General features: G+C 42.4%; 1 protein-coding gene across 2 annotated transcripts in view; it reads right to left on the bottom strand.

Moving 5' to 3' along the window:
- Positions 1 to 24,700, bottom strand: part of Cep120 (centrosomal protein 120) — a 63,396-nt gene that overhangs the window by 26,043 nt on the left and 12,653 nt on the right. For both annotated transcript variants that reach the window (XM_032885386.1, XM_032885387.1), the window contains 11 exons: positions 24,096 to 24,244; positions 19,772 to 19,969; positions 17,226 to 17,453; positions 15,904 to 16,120; positions 14,538 to 14,715; positions 11,825 to 11,974; positions 11,054 to 11,236; positions 7,634 to 7,730; positions 7,387 to 7,545; positions 5,258 to 5,347; positions 812 to 904 (listed from right to left, as the gene is read on the bottom strand). In XM_032885386.1, coding sequence (XP_032741277.1) covers positions 812 to 904; positions 5,258 to 5,347; positions 7,387 to 7,545; positions 7,634 to 7,730; positions 11,054 to 11,236; positions 11,825 to 11,974; positions 14,538 to 14,715; positions 15,904 to 16,120; positions 17,226 to 17,453; positions 19,772 to 19,969; positions 24,096 to 24,244 — 1,742 coding nt within the window. The remainder of the gene's footprint in view (positions 1 to 811; positions 905 to 5,257; positions 5,348 to 7,386; positions 7,546 to 7,633; positions 7,731 to 11,053; positions 11,237 to 11,824; positions 11,975 to 14,537; positions 14,716 to 15,903; positions 16,121 to 17,225; positions 17,454 to 19,771; positions 19,970 to 24,095; positions 24,245 to 24,700) is intronic.

The raw sequence follows: 24,700 nt of genomic DNA, 5'->3' as shown, positions 1-24,700 counted from the left end.
GGGGGTCACCACATATGATAAACTTAGTAAAGGGCTGAAGCATTAGGAAGGTTGAGCACCACTGATGTAGAAGAAAGATTTAAACTGACAGATACACTGAACTTAATAAAAACCTCCAGAAATGTAACACTGGTAAGGTCAGAATAAGGTTTACTGATGAAATCTTAAGAAACATTATGGTTAGAGAAGGGACATATAAATTTAATATGAAAAAGTATAGTTACTTTATGTTTTATATACTTACAAGTTTGGGTGTATTACACATGTATATTTTATAGAAAAGGCCTAGGGTACAGTCTAGTTAAGACCAAATGTACTGCTGACTATGTGTAATGTTAAACTTCCACGTGTCTTGGACTCCAATCTTTTCTACTTGTTTTTCTCTGTAGCCAGGTTGTTTTGTAACTAGTTACGTAGCTCAGGCTGGCTCCAGACTCATGATCCTCCTGACTCTGCTTCCTGAATATTAGGATTATAGGTACTTGGGATCGAACCTTCAATGAATAAAAGGGATATTCTTTTCCCTCTGAAGCCCAATCAGGCTTTTATGGCCCGGAACATGCCCCAGCTTCTCTTTTCCAGGCAGTGAAAATAACCATTCTTTACTCGGAATGAAGTTAAAACAAAACCACTCTTGGAGAAGTGAGCAAAACTGCCTGAGTGACACTGACTTTCTGCTGAATCGCAACCTGCTGTACCAGCTCAGCGGCAGCTGTCCCCACGTGCAGCATGGGGAAATGCAGTCTCCATGCAGTGCAGACCACATAACGCACAGGACAAGTGAGAAAGGGCATGAAGAGACGTTGGGTACCTCTGTCTCTGCAGTGACAAGCTGCTGCTCTCGGCTCTCGAGCTCCGTTAGGGCTTGTTGAAGTTTGCCTTCTAGAATACTGTACTCAGCTACCTAAAACACAGAAAAGAAAAATGATCTTCATGTTCAAGACAACACATACTTTCACTAAAACAGGGTTTGAGAATGAGAAGGAAACATAACATGTACCAATTCAGAGTGAAAATTCTTCCGAGAAAGGAAGATAAGCATTCTTTTGTATGGACATTTGCACAGGGGTCTCCCAAGAAAGCCTGCTCTCCTACTGAGATGTCAAGTGCTGGAGGAATCCTGTGCATCTGTACCAGTAGCCATTTCTTTAGGTCCATGGGCTGAATTTTGGTTGTTTTATTGAGACAGATGCTCTCTTGGCAGCTTATTGTCCTGGAACTCACTATGTTGATCAAGCTGGCCACATCCAACCCAAGGTCTGTTTTACGATTAGAGCTCTATTCAGGATAACAAGCTATCACTCAAGGTGGAGGACTCTCCATTTTGGCCATTAGCTCATGTGACACTGGGACTTTCCACAGCCATTTTCTACCTTCGCCTTGCCCAGGCTCTAGGACCTAGGCCCTACCCAGACCTCCTCTTTCCTATGGCTAATCAACGCCTGGTTTGACACTTCTTAGAAACCTACCCTTGTATCCTAGTTCTATAGAGGAAGAAAAGAGAAGTTTGTCTTCACACATCCGAGGCTACGGCAGTATCTCCGTCCCTCCTTACTGTCCTTCCCCGAGATCAGCATACAGTGCAGCTACGTTACATACTAGGACTTCTACATTCCTCAGTGTCTTCACTCTAACTTAGGAGACAGACACCTAGGTCCTGGACTAAATCCTTTCACAAATATGATATCCAGATGCAGCCTTACTGGTTCAGACACAGTAGACGCACTGCCAAAGCCCAGGGCAAACCACATCTACAGGATCAGTCCATAATCCTAGTTACTTAAAATCCCTAGTCACAATACTGGTGGCAAAAAAAAAAAAAAAAAAAAAAAATCCCAGATGTTTGTAAACCTAGCCTGACTATACCCACCATCCATATTCTTAATCTGACTGCAGAATCCCACATCTCCATTTTGATTTTCTCAGGACTGGCACACCAATCAATCTCCCACCTCAACATGTGACTTTGTTTAAACTGTGGCGAGCACATCTCAGCCAAACCACAGTGTGAAATACCCAACCATCCATGCCTGTTCACACCACACTTGCTTCCGGATACCTGCTCTCATGCAGCGACCTCTCAGGGACCCACAGGGACTCCCAAATTATACATACATACCTACTTAATGACCGTTGAACATGTCTATTCTTTAAATATATATCTTTTATTTTAGCAACTATTTACTATACACTAGCATATGCTGGGCAAAACACAAGTGGCACCTACCTGTCTTCTGTGGGAACAAGTACACATCTAATGTTAGTCAGTGTTAGGAAGAAAATACAGCAGTCAGGGAGACTGGGTGCCTACGACAGAAAAGGGGACACTACTTTGGATATGGCAACCAGAGAAAGCTTCATTGAGATTATTCTGAGCAGATCACAGAAGTATCTCCCAAGGCAAGTGTTCCGCACATTCCTAGAAAGGGGGAGGCTTAGCACATGTGAGGAGTTCTGGAAGCCAGTGCGCTGGGAACAGACAGAGAGGACGTGAGGTAGAGGAGGACACCAAGGCGCCACAGACCACACGGGCTGACAAGGGCACAACAAGATAAAGAGACCAGAAAGGAATGAGACAAGCTAAGTAGACCGTAACCTGCACTCTTAGAAGCAAGATCAAAATAGCTTAGAGGAAGAAATGGTGCTGGATGTGAAAAGGGGGTTACTTTCCAAAACACTGTCTCACTGTGAAGCCAACGGATGTACTAATGGGCCAGGTGTAAAGGGAACTAAGGAGGACTTGCCTACAGTCTGAACAACTAAGGAAAAGATAACGTCAGGTATTTACATGGGAGTCAAGTGGAGCAAATCCAGAGAGAATGCGATGAACACGGACTTCAGGTATGCAGGACCTGAGGCATGGCAGACAGTCAGCACAGACAGGGCAGTGGCCAAGCAGATTGCAGGGAAGAAGTCAGGGACGACAGTAGAAAAGACGTCGCTCACACAGTTGTGTGTAGTGTATACAATACAATGCACACAATGCCAAGCGAGGATGACATCACCAAGCAGGTGAGGATGTGCAGAACAAAGACAGTACACAGGACAGGCCCTGAGACAAACCAGTCAACTCAGTGTGAAAATGTCGGATCTGGCATGAAAATCAGAAGTAATGACAGCAGAATGTGAGAGGCAGGCACACAGAACGTGAGCAGCACACAGAAAGAAGCCCTGGGGCTCCACAGGCCAGGCCAGGATGAGCAGGCTTCTGTCTAGTGAGAGAAAAGCTGTGACAGTAACTACTTGGGAGTCAGACAGTAAACCGAGTGGCTGTAAGGACCCCATCAGTTCTTACAAACCCAGTACCTCTTCTCCACAATCCTGTGTGTGTGTGTGTGTGTGTGTATACATATACATATACATAATCGTCATCTAAACATCTTCTAAACCTTTTCTCAATAGGGTCATCCAAACCTCAGAACATAGAAAATGCAGGTACTGTCCTCTCTGAATGGTACATTACAGTCTAGATGGGCCGAAAAGCTAACAGTGAGAGCACTGGACACTCTGGGGACATGCGCACTGGTGAGCCAGCCTCCACTCTGCTGTACCCTCCTCCTCCACGTAGCACCCGCTCATTCAGAGCTCCTCGCCAACCTGGGCTGCAGTTCTGCGCACTTTCCCTTCCTCCTAAGAACGGTTTTTAAAAAGCATTTGACTCCAAGTGGCCTATTTTTAAAAGGAAGCTATAGACTATGATATGTGAGATGTCTCTTCCTCTTACAGACCATCCACATTTTAATGTGGAGCCGGTTTTCAAGCATCTTCAATGAGCCTTTTCTGTTTGGAATGCCTTCAGGACTTATCAGACATATCTACTCAATTCCAGGAATGCAGGGTGAGCTTATCTAATTTAAATTAAAATTTCAGCTATTCCAGAATGCAAAACAGCAACCAGTATTCATATTCATTCAGGTAAACTATCAAAGTACCAAAGAAATAATGTATTATTTTAAAAAAATCTTCAAATGAAAACAAGAAACTGACAGAAAGGGCTCAAATGCTGTGCTCATAAAAATACTATAGTGAGCTTCGCAAAGAAACTAGCTTTAAAGGCCCTCTTATTCAAGAAAAGTTGTCTTTCTCCCTGCTGACTTGACTTTACAGTGCCTTGTAAGGTTTTGTAAGACCAATCATGTATTTTAGCACCTCCCAAGTTTCAAAATGTTTTCAAAATAAAGCACTTTAAGAAAAGGAAATCTTTCGTTTTTAAAATGTACTTGGGATTGAAGAAAGAGCAACTCCACATCTGCCTTCAAATGTGAGGAGTAAGTGCAAGGTAGCATCAAAATCTACCCGCTTTTATTTTATTTTCATTTTTATTTCTTTATTTGTGGTGGAACCCAGGATGTTGTGTGACTGCTAAGTAGTCGCTCTAACACAGCCATGTCTCCAGCCTCAGCCTGATTTTTGAAGAGTTACTAAGTAGTCATGGGCTCCTATATTCAAGCTCAGATGCTAGAAATGGTAGTATCCATGCAAACCAATAAAAACAGCAACTAAAAAAGTCTCTATCACCAAAATAAGGGCAAACCCAAAGTTACTTGGTGAGGGTCTCCTGTCCTGTGCTTTACACTGCTGAGGACTGGACATATGGCTACACACGTGCCAGGCATGCATGCCTACCACCGTGCTACCTACTAGTTTTGGTATGGTTGGTTTTTATCTTTTTACTTTTAGCCTCATATACTGAAACAACCTCTTTAGGTAGGCAAGGGCGTAGCCGGATCTGTCCCACTGTAGCAATTTTATTAATATCTCGTTAGCTCATCATCTGATCTTAAAGAACAATAGCATGAAAAGAAATGGTCCAAGGAGGAATTTAGCTTGTCTCAAAGTAAAAACTTCAAAACGTTAACCTTGCATTCAATAATAAAAATGTGAGTCCTATCCACATCACTTATTCTATAAAGCTCAAATAGAAAAGGAAGACAATATTTAAGGTATGTGCAGGCCCATTTAAATGAACGTTTCCTAGAAATGGAGACTTTAAAGGATCCTTTTCTTTTGGCTTAGTTCAAAGTGCATGAGGAATTCAAGTCTAAGTCTGTTTTGTGCTAAGAACTAAAACGTTTATTCCTTCCAAAACCCCTGTAATGTAGTAAGAAGCTACTATCACAGACACTCTCTCCTTTCCTCTTTGGGTTTTTTTTTTTTTTTTTTTGGTTTTTTTTTCGGATTTGGGGCCCGAACCCAGGGCCTTGCGCTTCTTAGGTAAGCGCTCCTCTTTGGGTTTTTAAACCAGCCTTTTCTGTACCTTTTTCTTCACTAGTGACTCTCTTTCCCGGTCCCTTTTTTTCCACTCTTCTGCAAGAGCTTGCATGTGAGCCAGTTCTTTCTGCTTCAGCTGTAAAAGAAAGAAAAAAGTCATATAAAAAGACAAATATTTCAGATGAGCAAAAGAACTTTTTAGTTTAGGAACTTAAACTGATTACTAATATCTTTAAAGTTTTATTTTTATATTGTGTACACGAATGGTTTATTTGCATGTTTCTCTCTGCCTGGTGCCTAAAAGAGGCCAGAAGAGGGCATCAGGTCCTGTGGGACTGGAGTTACATACAGAGCCTCTATGCTGGCTATGTCAACTGACACAAGCTGAAGTCACCTGAGAGGAGGAACCTCAATTAGGAAAATGCCTAAGATGAGGCTGTAGGCAAGCCTATGAGGCTTTTCTTAATTAATGACTGATGTGATGGGGGAGGGACCAGTCTACTGTGGGTGGTGACAGTTGCCCTGAGTTAGTAGTAATCCTGCTACATGCTGAACAAGCCAGGAAGTAGCACCCCGCATGGCCTCTACCTTAGCTCCTGCCTCCAGGTTCCTGTCCTGTTTCAGTTCCCGTCCTGATTTCCTTCAATGGTGAACAGTGATGTGGAAGTGAAAGCAAAATAAACTCTTCTCTTCCCAAGTTGCTTTGGTCATGGTGTTTCATCACAACAAGAGTAACCCGAAGTAGGTCAGCCTCCATTTGGGTGCTATTCCAGGTCCTCTGAAAGAGCAGCCAATGTCTAAACTGCTAAGCCACCTTACACCCCCAAAACCTTTTAAGTTTACTTTTAAATTTTATGTGTAAGTGTTTTGCTGCTTATATGTGTGTGCCTGGCACTGTCAGAGGCCATAAAATATCAGATCCCCAGGAAGTGGAGTTACAGATTCTTATGAATTGCCACATGGGAGCTCTTAACTGTGAGTCATCTATCCAGTCCCTCTGTTTAAGTCTTTAAAATAATAAGCAGACAGACAGATAAAATGAAGATTGGGCCACATATAGTTGCACACATCCAAAATTCCAGCACTTTAAGTGGACATAGATCCAGTCATTCTTGACACTAATCATCCTACTTAGTAAGGTCAGCCTGTCCTATATGAGATGCTCTCAAAACTCAAAATTAGAGGTCAGTGACATAACTCAGAGCATAAAGGTGCTTGCTGCCAAGCCTGAGACCTCAAACTGTTAACTCATGACCAACATGGGAGTAGAGAACCAACCCATAGGGGCTCACATCCCTTCAAAAGTACGTGTGTGCGTGCGCATACACACGCACACGCACACACATGCATACACACACACACACACACACACACACACACACGCACGCACGCACACACATTGTAATTTTATAAATTTAAGCATAAAAAAGGTACTTTCTTGAGTGAAATAATCCCGTATGAGTATTATTCTGCAAACATCAGAGCTGGTAGTGAGTTCTGGTCTCTAAGTCACCTGCCGTGAGACGCAGGACAGTAGTCATCTCAGGAGATAAGGAGAATAAGTGCCTAAGATTAGAGACATTGTAAGGCCAGCATGGCAGTACTAGCCTTTAATCCCAGTACCTGGGGGACAGACAGGCACACCTCTGAGTCGGAGGTTAGCCAGGTCTACATAGTAAGTACCAGGCCAGTCAGGGGTACAGAGTTTATTACAAAGCAAAACTAAAACCAAATCCACCTCATCATTAATTTTTCCCAACAACAGTGGTCAAATTCAGGGAAATCTTTCTGAGTAGTAGCTATGAGACTACTATATCTCGAGTATTCTTATGTTTTTCTTTGAGGAAGGCTCTGTGGGGATGGAGAGGGGTTCGCCATTAAGAGCTCTTATAGCAGTCCCAACTTTGGCTCCCAGCAGCCACATCAGACATCTCAGGACCACAAGTGCAGCCTCCAGGGATCCAGTGCTCTTCTCAGATTCATGGCAGCTCCACACTTGTGTGCACATACCCACACCAACACACATGCATTCACATAACTAAACGATAAATCTCAAAAACATTGTTGACAGTCTCAGAAACTGTAGACAAGAACATAAAGAGAAAACTCAGTTGTAGAGAAGGAAAAAATGAACTAGGCGGGCAAAACAAATATTAGTGCATCATTTCCATCTACCTGACTTTCAAATATGTCCTCCTGCATCTCTTTCCACATCTCCAGCTCCAGTGCAGCCTTGTACTCTAAGGTCTCCCGGGGCTCCATCTGGATCTCAGAAGGGCAAGGAGCTGGAGGAGGAGGAGGAGGAGACGCCCTCTGACCCACAGCAGACACGCCCTAGGGTGTGAAAGAAAGGCGAATGGGACACCCAGAAACACCTTAGCTCCCGGGTCGGGTCGGGTCAGGAATTAACAACTGCTTTTACCTGAGACGACTCAGATACAAAGATCTCACGCATTTTCACCAGGCCATAGTCCTCCAGAGTCATTGTGTAAGAAAGGTCTACTATCCTGTTATTTGACCTACAAATACAATGAGGATTATCGTAAAGTTCATGGACACTGGTATTTCCTTCCACTTCCCTTGTCTGTAGTACGCAGGAGTAAGAAATAATTCTCGTACCCCACTCTTAAAGCTCAAACTGAGCCAGCCTCCATGGGCTTCAGGAGTTCTCAAGCGTGTGCTTTTACTGACCAACACAGCACCTTAATACTTACATTTACTAAAACTTACCTAAATAGCTGTGCATCTGTTCCAAAAAATAAAAAGTCACACAGCCTACGTAATTGTTGCTAATGAATATTTAGTAGCTCTGCGAGCCTGTAACTTGCTATGTAGACCAGGCTAGCCTTAAACTCAGAGATCCTCTGCCTCTGCCTCTGCCTCTGCCCCTCTGCCCCTCTCTGCCCCCCTCTGCCCCTCTGCCCCTCTGCCCCTCTGCCCCTCTCCCTCTCCCCCCTCCCTGCCCCTCTGCCCCTCCCCCTCTGCCCCTCTGCCCCCTGCCCCTCTGCCCCCTGCCCCCTGCCCCCTGCCTGCCCCTGCCCTGCCCCTGCCTCTGCCCTCTGCCTCTGCCTCTGCCTCTGCCTCTGCCTCTTGAGTGCTGGGATCAAAGGTGTGAGCCGCCTTATTCTCTCCGCTGCCGCCGCAGATATACAAGTGCACACACTGACAGTGTCACCTTCTTTTGTTTGAGTAAGGCCTGAGTTCTCATGTCATATGCATTAATTTTTAAATGTGTGTATTTTTTCTTTGTTTTGTTTTGTTGGGGGAGCCCGGGCTTTATGCATGTTAGGCAACAGTTCTTCCTCAGAATTCCATCCAGCACAATTGACTTCTTACTACCTCCATTTACAGAGTGCAGTGTTCTCAGCAGCCTCGCTACTCTTGGTTAAGTAATTATTCAAACTGTCTACTTTCCTGGAATGAATACACACACATGTGCTTCAAGACAACCCATGAAAGTAAGATAATTATATGCTACTCTGGTCATAATTATAAGCATCTGTATCACAGAACTCCATTACTTATTAAATAACAAAAAACCAAAACATTCAAGAAAAAAATTTAGTAGCTCAAAAATAGTATTGTCTATAGCCCAAATACCTCTGTAAAACACAACTTTAATGAACAGATCTTATATTACTAACAGCTCCTTAATTAACCAAATCCACATTCTTTTTCTTCCAGTTTTACTAATTTAAATACATACATACATACATACATACATACATACATACATACATACATACATACAGTTTTTAAGTAAAATGAAGTTCCCTGGTAGCAAGTGCCCAGTGGGCAAAGGCACTCGCTACCAGGCCTGATGACATGAATGGGATCCCTGAAATCCAGAGGAAGAAACCTACTCCACAAAGTTGTCTACTGACCTCCATGTGGTGCTGTGAGTAAGGAGAAACATATTTTAGATGAAGCACCATTATGCTAAAGAAAAGCTCTGAGCACATGTCAAAGTTCTCATTTAGTAGATCTAAACTTCTGCCTACAAAGCAGATCGATGAAAATAATTACAGAAGGATTGGGAGAGCTTCAGCTGTTCATGACTACTAACAGTCATGTTAGTCACTAATACATAACCACATAGTCTACTGGTGACAACAGAAAACAACGCCAAGCTTTAAAAGAGTTTCTTTTCCAAACAAGAATGGAAATAAACGAGCTCTCTGCTACCCAAACAGGCGCTCCAGGCACTGCTCCACATGAAGGAAGAAGGGTTCACAAACCGGATGTGGTCTGGATGGGTGGGAGTAAGGAGGCATTGTCAGGGATACTTTTAGATCTCAGATTTTTGCTGAATCTTATTTTTCTAATCTTATTTTTTGTACATTCTCACTAGTTTTTAAAAAAGAATAAATGGTCTATAATATTAATTTGAACCTAATTTTTATTGTCAATTTTAAAAAGGTAAACATTTGCACTGTAGCAATAAAGTTCAAGTAAAAGAAACAATATTACTTATTTTAGTGTACTTTTTACTTCTGTGATAAAACAATGACCCAAAGCAACTTGAGAGGTAAGCACTTATTTGTCTGACAGATTATAATTGATCACTGAGAGAAACCAGGGCAGGCACTCAAGCAGGCGCAGAAGAAGACACCACAGGGGAATGCTGCTTACTGGGTCTTCTGGCTCATGCTCAGCTGGCCTTTTATACCCTCTTGGCCCATCAGCCTCGGGAGGGCACCACCACAGTGGGCTGAACCCTCTTACATCAGTCAGGAATTATGGCAACGCCACACAGACATGCCAACTTATCTGATCAAGGCCATACTTCACTTCAGAGTCCTTCCTCCCAGCTGACTGACAAAAGCTAACCCGGGCATTATTCTTTTGTAAGTTCTGGTGATTGAACCTAGCGACTGTGCATGCTAGGCAAGTGTTTTCCCGTTACTACATCCCAAGACACTAAGAATATATTTTCAAACCTGCCACTGAAGGCTGGTGTTTATAACATCCTCATTCTTTAAATTTCAGCCAAATTTTAAAATATTTTTCAAATGGAAAAAAGAATCACATCATTCCTAATGAAAAATAACACAAAATATATTATAAGTTTAACTTAACATAATACAAACAGCGGATCCTAAGGGCTGGGCCAGAGCTCAGCGGCAGAACACCTGCCCAGTGTACACAGAGCCTGGGATAAGAACCCCCAGGGCTACAAGCAAAACAAAACAGAAGAGCAAACCAACAGTAACTAACAGCTCCTTAAGTATAAAACCATCAAACTGATGGCTGTCAAGAGAACTTGCATCTCTTATAAGACTCAAGTTTGGTTCCCAGAGCCCAGATCAGGTAGCTTACAAGGGCCTGGAACTCAGATCCAAGGAATTTGATTGCCCTCTTCCAATCTCCACATATGGTACACATACATAGATAATCAGATTCACACACAAATTTTTTAAGAAATGCCAGCCTAGGGGCAGTGAGATGGTACAGAGAGGCATTTACACATAGGCCTGACAACCTAAGTCCAATTCCTATAGCCCACTGGTGGCAGGAGAGAATTGACTCTGCAAGAGTTGGCCTCTGACCTCTGCACACACACACACACACGCACGCACACACATGCACACATGTAAGATTTCATGCTCCCTGTCTCACAAAATGTAAATACATAATACAATTTATCAGGCTAAGGGTGGAAAGAATACTTAAATACTTAGTAGTCTGAACAAGAATCACTATCCTGTAACCATAAAACTCTTATACTTTTCTAAGTAAATATCAAACTGCTAATAGAGAAATTAAAATAAACCCACCCCCAGGTCAAAGCAAATCCACCAGCAAGACGGCATGAAGGTTGAAGCATCTTAGTGAGGCTTACCCCTGGGCCGCTATGACAGGCACTTTCTCACTGTAAGTCTGTCGCCAGCACTGTTCACCATTAGCACCTAGAAACCGGGTCTTTTCTGAAGACAAGATGTTAGAAAGCTGAATTCTTGCAATCCCAAGGAGTAAGTCTTTACTCATTTTGTCCTTGTGCCATAGTTCTACAAGCAGTGGAATCCTAGGAGAGAAACCATGTTCATGTTATCAAGCCTGAAGCAGTCCTTTCCAAACAACAGACGTTTTGCTACCTGGGAAGTTATTTGACACAACAGATAAAGGTCAGCTCCCCAGGAACACACCTGAACCACTACTGGTCTTCTGTATCTCTGAGCAGTAAAGAGAACTCTGAACACTTATTTTCACAAGTCATTACAGAATCTCGAGCTAGCCTCCACTCTTCCTTTAAGAACTTGTGTTTGGGGTATGATACGCTAAGCAAAGCAGATGTCACAGGCCAATTTTCCCTGAAAAATCTACTTCCCCTAACTATACTGGAATGAAAGTGAGGAAAATATACTACATTTGGTGGCTCAATGAGCCATATGAAATAGTCTTCTTCCCTTCTTGGTCCATGGACTACCTTAACCCTTACTACGCTGGGACTTACTATAAGAAACCATGCAACAGGGCAGGCAGGACTGACATCAGTAAACTAATTTTTTGATTCTCAAGTGCATATGCTACTACGGGGCTAGATATGTATTATAAATATATATTATAAATCTATGCTGTGAAGGAATCTCATTTGCAAGGGTCTATACGTTACCGTAGGAAGGTGTCTTGTAGCTGGTGAGGCATAGTTGCAAAATCAAATGCACAGTAAGACTGAGGAAGAAAAACTTCCATGTTTTTCCGAACTTCTACAGGAGGGTTAGTCATAATAGGAGCTGCACTGCCGAAGAATGGGTAGGAGTACCTAGAACACAGGAGACACAAGTCTTATGGTGCACTCCAGAGCCTTCTAGGAGTACCTAGAACACAGGAGACACAAGTCTTATGGTGCACTCCAGAGCCTTCTAGGAGTACCTAGAACACAGGAGACACAAGTCTTATGGTGCACTCCAGAGCCTTCTAGGAGTACCTAGAACACAGGAGACACAAGTCTTATGGTGCACTCCATAGCTGACACAGAAGGCCAGATGTTTAAAACAGCATACAATAAATTATGGGCATATACAATCTTTAAGATAAAGTAAAGACCCTGGACTATGTATGACTTGTTTAGAAGGCTATTCAGGAACAAGCAATTCCTACAATCTAGTAGGCACTGGAGAAATACTTGATGTATTGAACTAGAGACCTAGTTTCCTTCATACAGTAATGGCCTGATACTTATGGGCTAAAAGGCTCTTAAGCAGTGCCAAAAGGACACATTTATAGTATTCTGTCCTTGAACAGAAAATCAAGACAAAAAAAATACAAATATATTATGCATACACCAAATTGACAATTTCATCATAAAAATCATACTAGATTAAATGTAAGAAGCCTAATTGCTTTTAGTTTAAATTTTAATTTATAAATTTAGTATAAACTAAATTTAAACATAAATTTATAGATATTGCAATGCTTGCTTAAATTTCACCTTGCATTTTGTTACTCAAATATGAAACTATAATCAAACTTAAACTCAGCATATATCCTGCATGTCACCCGAGTCCTGTACAACTGCTTGGCCACTGAAGTGAGCTGTCTCACGCTCCTGCCTACAATGTCAGCTCCTGCCATCCTACTGCAGCATTTAGCAACTAAAAGAGAAATATCCAAACAGACCTGCAGGTGATACTTATTTTCAAATACCAGTCTTACGTCCCAAATTTCATTACCCAGTTGTGTGTGTAGAGCATAATGATATAAACAGAACAGAACAAATAGAACTAATGGTCAGTATTCTAAAACGTGCTTCCCATGAATCAAACACCAATCCAGTACAGGGTAATTCCATGTTACGTGACAAATAGGTCCTCAGCATATATTACCTGCTTAGAATAGTATTTCCCGGGCTGGAGAGATGGCTCAGTGGTTATGAGCACCGACTGCTCTTCCTGAGGTCCTGAGTTCAAATCCCAGCAACCACATGGTGGCTCACAACCATCTGTAATGAGATCTGATGCCCTCTTCTAGTGTGTCTGAAGGCAGCTACAGTGTACTCATATACAATAAAATAAAATCTTAAAAAAAAAAAGAATATTATTTCCCTCTTTCTTTATCACGTGAATTACTATTGTCCTTCATTTCTAAATCTGTCACCCTCCTAAATTGATTGGTTCATTTCTCTTACAAACCCTAATACCAGATATAATTGGTATAATGTCAGTATTGGTATAAAGTGTGCATGTAACCATTAAACAAATTGTCTTGATAGCAAGAAGCAAGACAGAAAAGTCAGAATTAGTACTCCCTAAACAGGACTGTTAAAGGCCCCCTGTCAGGGTACCTACCTGAGGTGGTACCCATTTGCATGCTCTTGCCCCTCTTTGGGTCTACTAAGACCATACTCTGCTGTAGCAGCAAAGGCCTTAAGGCAGTGAGAGGGGAAGAAGAAACCCTAAGTAACAATTCAGTTTCTAAAACTGAGGAAACAAGCCCCTTGAGAGCAGCTGCATTCTGGAGATGCTCTCCCAGTGGCTCAGGGAGAGCATCTTAGTAATGACCACAGCAGTCTGTTGTTGACTCAGAACAGGCAGGGATGGAAGACGTGCACTCAATCGATTCTTGGCCACACCCAGTGCAGGGTCTCTGTTTCTGTGAACGACTCATGCCCAAGTATGGGAGATGGAGAATTCCCAGTGCAGGGTCTCTGTTTCTGTGAACGACTCATGCCCAAGTATGGGAGATGGAGAATTCCCAGTGCAGGGTCTCTGTTTCTGTGAACGACTCATACCCACGTATGGGAGACGGAGAAACAACCTGAGAGCCTCACATGAAAATTCATGCTCAAGAATAAACTGACTTCTGCAGCTGAATTCAGGTATGCCTCTAGTCCCAACACTGCAATACATTTAACTTCTATCACAGTCTATGATGTCTACAAACATGCAGCATTAAACAGACTGTTGTACAAAGCCACTTACCTGATTATATGCAGTAATTCTTTCTGTCGAAATTTCATTAAGCATGGCTTTTATACGTACAGTTATAAAATGTAGGTGTTAGGAATATAACATCCACTGTATTACAGTCTTACAGAAAAATCAGATACAAAACCATGGTTTTCACCCGTAGTCCCTCTCCTCCAGAAAATAAGCAACTAAAACATCTTAACATTACATTTTAAATGGCAGCACCAGTCAGTGATTATAAGTATTATACCAGAATAGATAAGCTTCCCAGTGTCCGATTCCCAGAGCCACTCAGGTTCAAATGCAGTCACTAGGACAGTTTGCTGCCTTCAGCCCACTGGTTTCACAGCAGCTACATCTTCTAAGGTAACCTCCCTATACAGAAGGGCAATTTCCCCAGATAAAAACACACCGTACCTCAATATGCAGTTGACTGGAAAACTAATTTCCAAGCCATGGATGCTTCTTAAGTCTATTGAAAAGCAGAAGTGGTGTGATGTTGCTGGAACAGCAATCTTCTGCCCCGATGTCACCACTTCTGATGGGTTGCCGGTCGCCTCTGGCTGGGCCAGCGAAGCAGGTATGGAACCAATGCCTACGCATTAAACACATTAAAGCTCTCATCACCTATACCTTCAAGCACAGAATCTGACAGGTCTGCTTTGTGAACATAGGAACTGAGTCTACCTTGGGTATTTTAAACAGTGGTTTGCTCTAAATTGCCAAAATTCCCACTCTAAAACTGTGTAAAGAAAAGGTTTCCTGTGAGGCATGGTAGGCTGCTCCTTGAATTCCAGCCTTTCAGAGTAAGGCAGGAAGATCACAAGTCAAAGGTCAACTGGGTTACGCAATGGAACAGTGACGCAACAATGTCTGAGTAAAGTCTGTCAGACAGCAACTTCACTCTTTACCTGTGCATGGCTGACCATTTGAACAGCCAAATAAGATTTACTGTAGATGTACGTTTAACACTTTTAATAAACTAAATGAGTTTTTACCCATATAAAACAGGTCAATAAAAGTTACATGTTAGAAAGACAAGAGCTATGTAGTCCACTCCTAATGTGGACCAGAGATGCTTAATGACTAAGTCCTATTGCTACTCCATGATGCAGGTAAACTTAGGCCCCAGCTATCGGACTCCCAGTCTACACTGCCTACTTACACTACTGGTTCTTAACTACAGAGCCTTAGCAGTAAATGGACTATCTTTGTGAAAGTAGATACATATGGGGCTGGAGATGATTAAGTGCACAGACCAAACAACACACAGTGATGATTAAGAGCACAGACCAAAGTCTGACTCCCAGTACCCATTCACAAGTGTTGTAACTCCAAAGAGATGGGTTGCCGCTGACCTCCCTGGATACCTGCATTGACATATAGTCAGACACAGACACAGACACAGACACGCACACACTACACATAACTATAAATAAATAAATATTTAAAAAAAAACACTAGATACACACATTCCCAAACTTTCTTATTACAAAATTTACTATAGGAAACAGTTAATGGCTCTATTTTTTTTTTTAATTTCAGTGTTAAAAAAAAAACTATTTGAAAAATATATATTCTTTCATTTCTTTTCAATAGACTACTTACAAAAGTACAATGGCCTTACCATGCCCTTATTAAAAATTTATCAGGCTGAAGTGACAATAAATTGAGATTTTTCACATCCCCACAGATTTCTGATTCTCACTAAGCACCCGTGAGTATCCTCAGACATAAAGTGACTGTAGATCCCACTCCCGAGTGTGGGAGAAGCATGGCTTACCCTTCACCGCCTGCTTCGGCTCCTTATCGTACTGCAGGCTCTCCACTTCACTTTCTGTGGCATCGTCCTTGGTTGGAGGTGTCTGGTTTTGAGGTGGGGCAGGGGACACCCTTGGTGATTTTGGCCCAGTGAGTGTCTTCTCCTTTATGGGGGTTAAAACTCTCTTCTGTGAGTGCTCTGGCTCATGTCCATTCTGGGTCTTTAATTCAATTAAAGACTAAAAACAATTTTTAAAAATAAAGTATAATTTGCAAAATACTTTCCTTCATAATTAAGCAAAAAAACTTGGCGTTGCTTTTTAGAAAGTACACGCTTCCTTTCCCAGTCTGGATATTCCTAGTCTATTTTTCTTCATAATTTGCAAATTTCCTTAAAGCATCTAGGACCAGAAAAAGGAAGATGAACAGGAAGGAAATACAGTATCCAGAGCTGAGTACCAAAATGCATCCTAATGGCTAAGAAGGGTCATCTGAGAAAAGAGGTGAGGCCTGGCAGGTCAGAGTTAGGCCCTGGGAACCAAGACAGGGCAATGGTAGCAAGCCTAGACATGGGTGTGACAGTTCCACAGCCTGTCCCTGTCCCACACCCTCCCCACCCAGTCTGCTCTTTCCATGTGTACTTTTTAAACTTTCATTTCAGTTTCCTATCTTATGTGTGTGTGTGTGTGTGATTATATATATGTACATATATATAATTATATATACACAGATACATATACATAAATCCTTTAAAAGAACAAGATAACTAACTTGTTAGTGAAGCTAAACATCATCATCATCATAATAATAATAGGAGGAGGAAGAAAAGGAGGTAGCTGAGGAGGAGGATAGGGAGGAGGCAGAGAAGAGAGGGATGAGGAGGAGGAGGGTAGGGAGGAGACAGAGGAAAAGGATGAGGAGGAGGAGGGAAAAGAGGAAGAAGAGGAGAAGGAGAACAAGAAATGGTCAAGGAGAGAAGGAAGCACTAATGCACCAAGAATCATGCTTTAGCTGAGGTAAAGAGATAGCACTGCTGCAGACTCCAAACCGTATGTCCTCTCTCACCAGATGCCTTTGGCACCATAAACAGCTATGAGTTGGGAGCAGGAAAACACAGTTTCCATCACAGAAGACTGTCCCAAAGGCCAAGGCCCAGTGTACAGTCGCAAACTGCAAAGCAGTCAGTGGGCTTTCTGAAACTGTATTCAGAAGAGAGATGGTAAAAGTGCACAGCACTAGAGAGGAAGAGTAAAATACTTGTGTGCCAGGGAATTCTACAAAGAGTCAGCCTTTGTAACCATGAGCAGGGGAGAACTGACAAATGGAAGCAGAGTCGCCACCTGCCTGGGAACCGATGCCTTCTCTCTGCAGAGCCACTGACACTCCCACAGTTGGGGCCAGCTCGACAGGAACAGGAGCGAGCTTCTGCTTGGCTCGGTTTGGAGGGTCAAGGGTAAACGCGCCCTCGACTGTGACTGGATGCTGGTTAATCTCTGTGCTGCCCTTCTTCAGTAATCCACTTAGAGGTATTTCTGTACTGCCGAGTGACTGGTCTCCACAGCAGAGATGGATCTACAAGGAAAGAAAATCAAAACAGGGCCGTACATTTCCCCCGTTTCCTTTTTTTAAAGATTGGTTGATTGATTATATATGAGTGCTCTACACTGATTAACTGACTGACTGTATATGAATGCTCTACCTGCATGCCAGAAGATGCATCAGAAATCATTACAGATGGTTGTGAGCCACCATGTAGTTGCTGAGACTTGAACTCAGGACCTCTGGAAGAGCAGCTGGTGCTCTTAACCACTGAGTCATTTCTCCAGCACACAGACACCCCCTTTCTTAAATAACAAACTTTATGCTTAGTCTCATCAGTGAGCTGTGCTTATTTTAATATTTAATTAAATTGAATATACTGTTTTGAATATGCTAATTATGCAATAAAATAAGTGCGAATTTAAATATTAATCAAATACCTCAAGAGTTTTTCTTCCATGTCTCATTAATTAAGCACAGTTGTTAGAGTCAGCTAGATTTAGGATTTTTAAAACACAAATAATTTTTGTGTTACTCACTCATTGAACATACTAAATTCTTCATTTTGCTTCCAGATTTTGTTTATAAAAGCCAATGTTAAAGCGCAAAAGGTGAGAGAAAACCACTGGGAAAGAAGGCTCTGTTAGTCAGCGACGACCAAGCCAGAGCTCAACGTTACCAACCCTTAAAGATACTGCACACACACATATAACTCTTTTTTCCTTCACTATGCTCAAGTCTTGGGAGACTACACACTAGAGAACAATAAAAAATCGCGACATTATTTTCCTCTCATATTAGCAGTGACAGAATGACAACAGACATACAAGAACTTTTGAGGCAGTGTCATACTATACATAAAAGGCTGGCCTTGAACTGTATCTCCTACTTCTGTCTCCTGTATGCTGGGACTATAGATTTATACAGATGTCTGCAACCACAACTGTAATAAAGCTACTGGGGTAACTTCATTTGTGAAACCTTTTCTAGTTCTCGTTGTGTGCTATGTACACACCTTTGCATGTGTACACAAGTGAAGTAGCCAGGAGAGGACCAGGTCCATTTCATCACTTTCTACCACATTCTCTTGAGGCAGGGTCTCTCCCTGCACCTGGAGCTCATGTTCTATGGTAAGGCTAGCAGCCAGCAGGTCCTGGTGATTATCCTGTCTCTACCTCCAATGGTGCAATATTTTAAGATGGGAAAACGCTAATAGCTGATTACACACACGGGTGCTGATAGCCAAACGTGGTCTTCGTGGGTGGTTAGCAAGGCTAATGCTTCTAGCCCAAGCCCTAGGCTGGTATCTTTAGAAAACTAGAAATGAAGTCACTTCTGGCAATAAATATTGCTAACATATGTGCATATATGCAAATGTGAAGTAAGAGTGTGTGTGTGTGTGTGTGAGGGTATGTGCGTGTGTGTGTGTTTGTGTGTCTGTATGTGCACATGTGACATGTAACTATAGGAGGACATGGGATCTCCTAGAGCTAGAGTTACAGGCAGCTGTGAGCCATGAGACATCAGTGCTGAGAAAGGAACTCCGGTGCTCTGTAAAGGCAGCAAACACTCCTAACCACTGAGAGAGCTCTCTAGCTCCCTAACAAAGTATGCTCATTACTATAGTGTGCGTTAGAAGCTGGTAAGCCAATGCCATGATACAGAATAAAACTGAAAGTACTTTTCCTCGAATTCTAATATTTCATAGTCTCTAGTTTTCTAAATATCTTGGGTTTAGCAGATATTGGGCTAAATATGTTTAAGTGTTAATATCGCTATCATTTAATACGTTATGAGCTATCCAAGTACAAAGGGTAGTGACAGAGCTTGACTTGTAAATGGCTGTGTAACTATGCACGTTTATCTCATTCCCCTACCTTCCTGCTTATCAACGCCACCTATCAGAGAAGACAGCACACTAACTTCTACTAGTCTCGAGGTCTGTATTAAACAGAATCCAACTGAAACATATTAGGAAAAACACCTATGGGCAGGTTTTATAAAAATGTAAATTCTGCCATCACGAATCTGATCCATGTACTGAGAGCTACCTCTCCACTAATAGGACAGACCCCTGCTGAAGGAACAGGCCCCCAGCTGTGAGTCCTACCTCACAACTGCAGGCTCATAACTGACAAAGCCCTTCTTAGGAACTGGGTGGTAGGTAATGTGTTAACTCCAGAAATTCTGAAGCAACTGTAAGTCCAATGACTTGGAGATTTTAATACCTACAAAACTAAAAGGGTAAAATCATCTCAACCACAGAAACACAGTGCAAGTCAGGGCCAAGCTGATGCGATGCTTTGGAAACATCTCCAGTAGAAAACAACTCGCAGAGGCGCGGCGCTTACCTGCAGTTTCGAGTGAAGAGCCAGGTACACGCGAAGGACCTCCACGCTGCTTCGTATGCGGACAGACGCCCTCTCCGGCTCAAAGTTCGGGTTGATCAAATCACTAAACGGCTCATTTGTAACATCATTTCCCAGTAAAGAATAGTAAAAGAAAAACTCAGGCTGCCTTTCTGGAAGCTTCATGGTACATGGAATTAACTAAATATGTAAGAAAAGAGTATTAGAATCTAAGAAACTCCAAAAACATCTTCCTAGAATATCCACTGATTTCAAGTATTAAAATTAAACATACAGGGAAGCCAGGGAAGTGAGAGGCTTCCAGGACCCAATGGGTATGACTTTAGCAGAAATGGACAGCGAAGGGGAGACAGAACCTGTAGAGACCACCTCCAGTAGATAGGCATGCCCTGGTCAAGTTTGGTCAACCCATCTCAAAGTTTTCAGCCTAGCAATGTTCCTGTCCAAAGGAAAGACAGACAAAATATGGAGCAGAGACTGATGGAAGGGCCATCCAGGGACTGCCCTGCCTGGGGATCCATTCTGTCTGCAGACACCAAACCTGACACTGTTGCCATTGCCAAGAGGCGCTTGCTGAAAGGAACCTCATGTGGCTGGCTGTTCCTTGGGAGGTTCAGCCAGCATCTGACCAATGCAGATGTAGACGCTTGGAGCCAACCATCAGACTGAGCTTGGGGACCCTAGTGGGGGAGCTGGCTGAAGGACTGGAGTGGAGGGGGACTGCAACCCCATAGGAAGAACAGTGTTGGCTGGCCTGACCACCCAGTGCTCCCAGGGACTAGACCACCAACCAAGGAGTGCACAGGGAGGGATCCATGGATACAGATGCATATGCAGCAGAGGATGGCTTTTTCAGTGGGAGGGGAGGCCCTTGGTCCTGTGGAGGTCTGATGCCCCAGTGTAGGAGGATGCTGGAGCGGTGGGGCAGGAGAAGGTGGGTGGGTAGAGGGGCACCCTCATAGAGGCAAAGGGGAGGGGGGAGAGGTCAGATGTAGGATAAATTTGTGGAGCGGTAACTGGAAGTAGGATATCAGTTGAGATATAAACAAATGGAATGATTAATTAAAAAAATCAACCATACAGAATTCCTTTTTTTCCTTCTTTCTGCTTAGTTAGTGATTTCTTTTGGCGGTGCTACTAGAAGCCAAACTAAGTCTTACCAATGCTAGGCAAGTGCTTTACAGTAAAGCTACACCCTCGGCTTTTGGTGTTTTGTGAGATATGGTATTGTTATATAGTACAAGTTGGTCTGAAACGCAGTCTTCTTGCCTTAGCCTCCTGAGTGACGGGTGTTAAGCATATAGCACACTGCTTATTTCTAGAGTTGCTTCCAAATTACTAATTTTAAATGATTGATTTATTTTCATTTTACATATGTGAGAGTTTTAGCCTCATGTAGCCTCAAACGCACCATTTGTAGTCAGTGCCCATGGAGGCCAGAAGAGGGCAATGGATTCCCTGGAGTGGAATTATAGGCAGTTGTGAGCCTCCATCTAGGTACTGGAAACCAAACCAAGGTCCTTTGCACTCAACACTAACCCATTTCTCCAGCCCCTAATATTCTGGGGGGGTGGGGCAGGCAGTCTCAGTATATAGAGCTGGCTGGTCTGGAACTTGCGATATAGATCAGGCTGGGCTTGAACTCAAGAGATCTGCCTGCCCCTATACTAGGATTACAGACAAATGCCACCACACCCAGCTACCTAATTTGATAAAATGCACATAGAGCTTGTGATGCAAGCCTGTAATTATAGTAATTCAGAGGTAAAGGCAGGAGGATCAAGAGTTCAAGGACATCCACAATTGCAACTAAGTTTGAGGCCACCCTGGGGTACAAGAGACACTAAATAATCAATCAATTAATTTAACATCTGAAAGGTCCAAAGGAAACCAAAGACTTCATTGTTTTCCAACTTCCATTTCATTTAACATGAATGCGTGAAAGTTCTTTTTTGGAAGGAACCATGTATTTTAAATTAAGCTTTCTCATTATCATATACCTGATCCTCATTCTAGGAAAAGGCTCTACTTTTGCTATGCAGTGGCCGGGAATCAAACCCGAGCCTCCCGCGCAGCAGGCGAGCCTACCACTGAACCACCAATACCACCTAAAAGGCTCTACTTTTATAAATGAGAAAATGCTGTCTTAATCCAAGCTACTTAATAGATTAAAATCTTAGTTTATGCTTTTGATTTTAAAACAAACACACACATAAAAATTAATCAAATAAGTAATTTGGGAGCAATTCTAGAAGTAGTATGGTACATTCCTAAAACCCAGCACTCAGGAGTCTAAGGCAGGAGGATTAAGTGTGAGACTAACTATATAATGAGACCATCTCTCACAAAGTACCAAGCCAGGGGATGGATGGAGCGCAGTTGTAAAGCACTTGCCAAAGCGTCAGCGGCTGCACAGTAAACGAGAAATGCCACTTCTCAGTGGCTGGCTTGTGGCAATATATGACTAAAAGATGGTATTTTTGTTTATAAGATAGAAAACATCCTTTTTTGTCTTTTTATTTGTTTTAGTTTTCTGAGTTGGGGTCTCATGTAGCCCAGGCTGTTCTTGTTTGAGATCCTTCTTCCTCAGCCTTCCGAGTGATAGGATTACAGACACGAGCCAGCACACCAGGCCAAACAGAAAACATTCCCTAACAGCCGTGAATGTTCACTAAAACCTGTGAAGCATTACGCTATGAAAACTTCATGTCTCAATAGGAAACGGCTTAAATACAGTCAGGTGTCATAGATCATGGTGGACAATGACACACTGCCATGAAAGGAAACTTTGGGGGAAAGGATTGCTAGGCTAAAGCAAGTTATAGTGTGGTGGAGAGATGGCTCTGTGGGTTAAGCACGTAATGCTCTGCAGAGGAATTAGGTTCAGTCTGCAGCACCCCCTTGTGTGTGACGGCTCACCAGGATCCCTAACTCCAGCTGCAGGGACTCTGGTGCCCTCCTCTGGCCTTTAAGGGCAGCAAGCACCCAAATAGCGCCCAGACATGCATGTACACAGGGAAAAATCACTCATTCATAAAAATAAATAAATCTAAAAACTTTCTTTCAAGGTTGAACTATAGTACATTCTTTAAAAACCTCTAACACTGACACCACAGCACTGGACATCTAACATTCAATAAACGTGCACTGATTGTTTTAACCTACATTTTAATGTACTGAGAGTATTGTAGTCACATGGACTACATATGTAATTGTAAAAACACTTAATTCTGGAGAAACACTAATTCTTTAGAAAATTGTTCTGTGCCTCCTTTTGTTTTAGTCAAGTTGAAAGGAAAGAATATTGTAGCATGACAGTGCCAATCAGAGCACTGGCTAAAGTAACGGGACTCTATCTGGCAGACCAGGCACTAGTCTTAACAATGATTACCTCAGGAAGGTTTAGTTAGGGAACTATTTCTTTTCCTTCATGATGAAAAAAATGATACAAAAATTTGTATTACAGTGGCTTCAGTGACTTTTATGGCTACTTGGCCTCTGCAAAGGGACTTTGGTTTGCCCTCAATGCTCTCCCCTTCCTTTGAGTAAGTGCTGGGAGGAAAGCACTGTGTCTTGGTTTTATCCAACTAGAAATAATGTAACCAGTGAGCAGTCACAATCGCCTTTCTCCTGTTCCCAGATGCAGAAAATCACACGTCTGCTTCCTGCCACCATACATGCCATTTGCTGTCATGATGGACTCTACCCCTCTGGACCTGTTGTACCCAGAGAAAGCCTTTCTTCTGCAGTTGCCCTGCTTACAGCTTTGTCCCAGCAACAGAGAAGTAACAAATGGACGGGTGGGAACAGCTCATAAAGCACAGCCGTGTTTACATTGTTCACTGTGTGTGTGAAAGTGCTCTGATCCTGACTCAGGAGCATGTATCTTCTAGCAGTCACAACCAAAGGCTAAGGTTTGCAAGCACACACACAATAAAATATAATCACCAACCCAAATGTTCCTGACATTGCTAATTTCTTCAAACAGTATTTTATTCAAAGAAGCCAATGTGGAATTCCCCTTCATTACTCCTCACAGTGTCACATACACAAGTACAAGCACTGAAATTGGTTTATTCTTTTGTCATCAAGATGTTGAAATCTAGAGAAAAATGCTTACTAGCATGAAAATATTTCTAAGTATTTTTATACATTTTAAGCCATGTGTATGAGGGGTGCAAGTCCACCTGTGGGTACATACATGAAGTCCACATGTGGGTACATACATGTGAGTACAAGTGCTCATAGAAGACAAATGGGATTTCAAACACTTGATAAAAACCATTAGTCCAAGGCGATGTCTTACCTGTTCCAACTGGGTGGCAAATGCTATGGTCACTGAGAGAATAAAGGAGTCAGTACAACACTCTGCTGGTCCAATCTGATGGTAGCCTCCCTCCTCATTCAACACTGCCACGATGTCCTTAGGGTCAACTCCTAACAGGCTAGCAGGAACTACGCAGACAAAACACAACCACATCAGACTGCAATCCCCCATATTTTATTATTTTTGGGTAAGGTCTTGTTATATAGCCCAGTTTGGTCCAGAATTTACTATGTTACCCAGTCTGGCTTAGAACTTACTATGTAACCTAAGCTGGCCTTGAGGACATAATTCTCTTATCTCAACCTCTTACATGCTAGAATTCATGCCTGTGCCACAACCCCTGGCCCACTATATATACTTCAAAATTCACTATATGGATTTAATTAAGAAGTTGGCCATTTCTATGGACACAGTATTGCAAAAGGTTTCCTTTAATTTTACTCTAGGAAGCTTTAACTTTATTTTTCTATACATAAAAAGAATATTCTGAAGTAAAATATTCTTAAAATTACTAAATAGGCCACATAGAAAAGGAATGTATGGCAGGTTTCTTACTGAACTCATGAGCTCTGGAGTGAAGAATA

This window comes from Rattus rattus, chromosome 15 (assembly GCF_011064425.1).
Source record: "Rattus rattus isolate New Zealand chromosome 15, Rrattus_CSIRO_v1, whole genome shotgun sequence".
Taxonomy (NCBI): Eukaryota; Metazoa; Chordata; class Mammalia; order Rodentia; family Muridae; genus Rattus; species Rattus rattus.
Note: the sequence above shows the minus strand (reverse complement) of the source record. Positions and strands in the feature narration are given on the sequence as shown.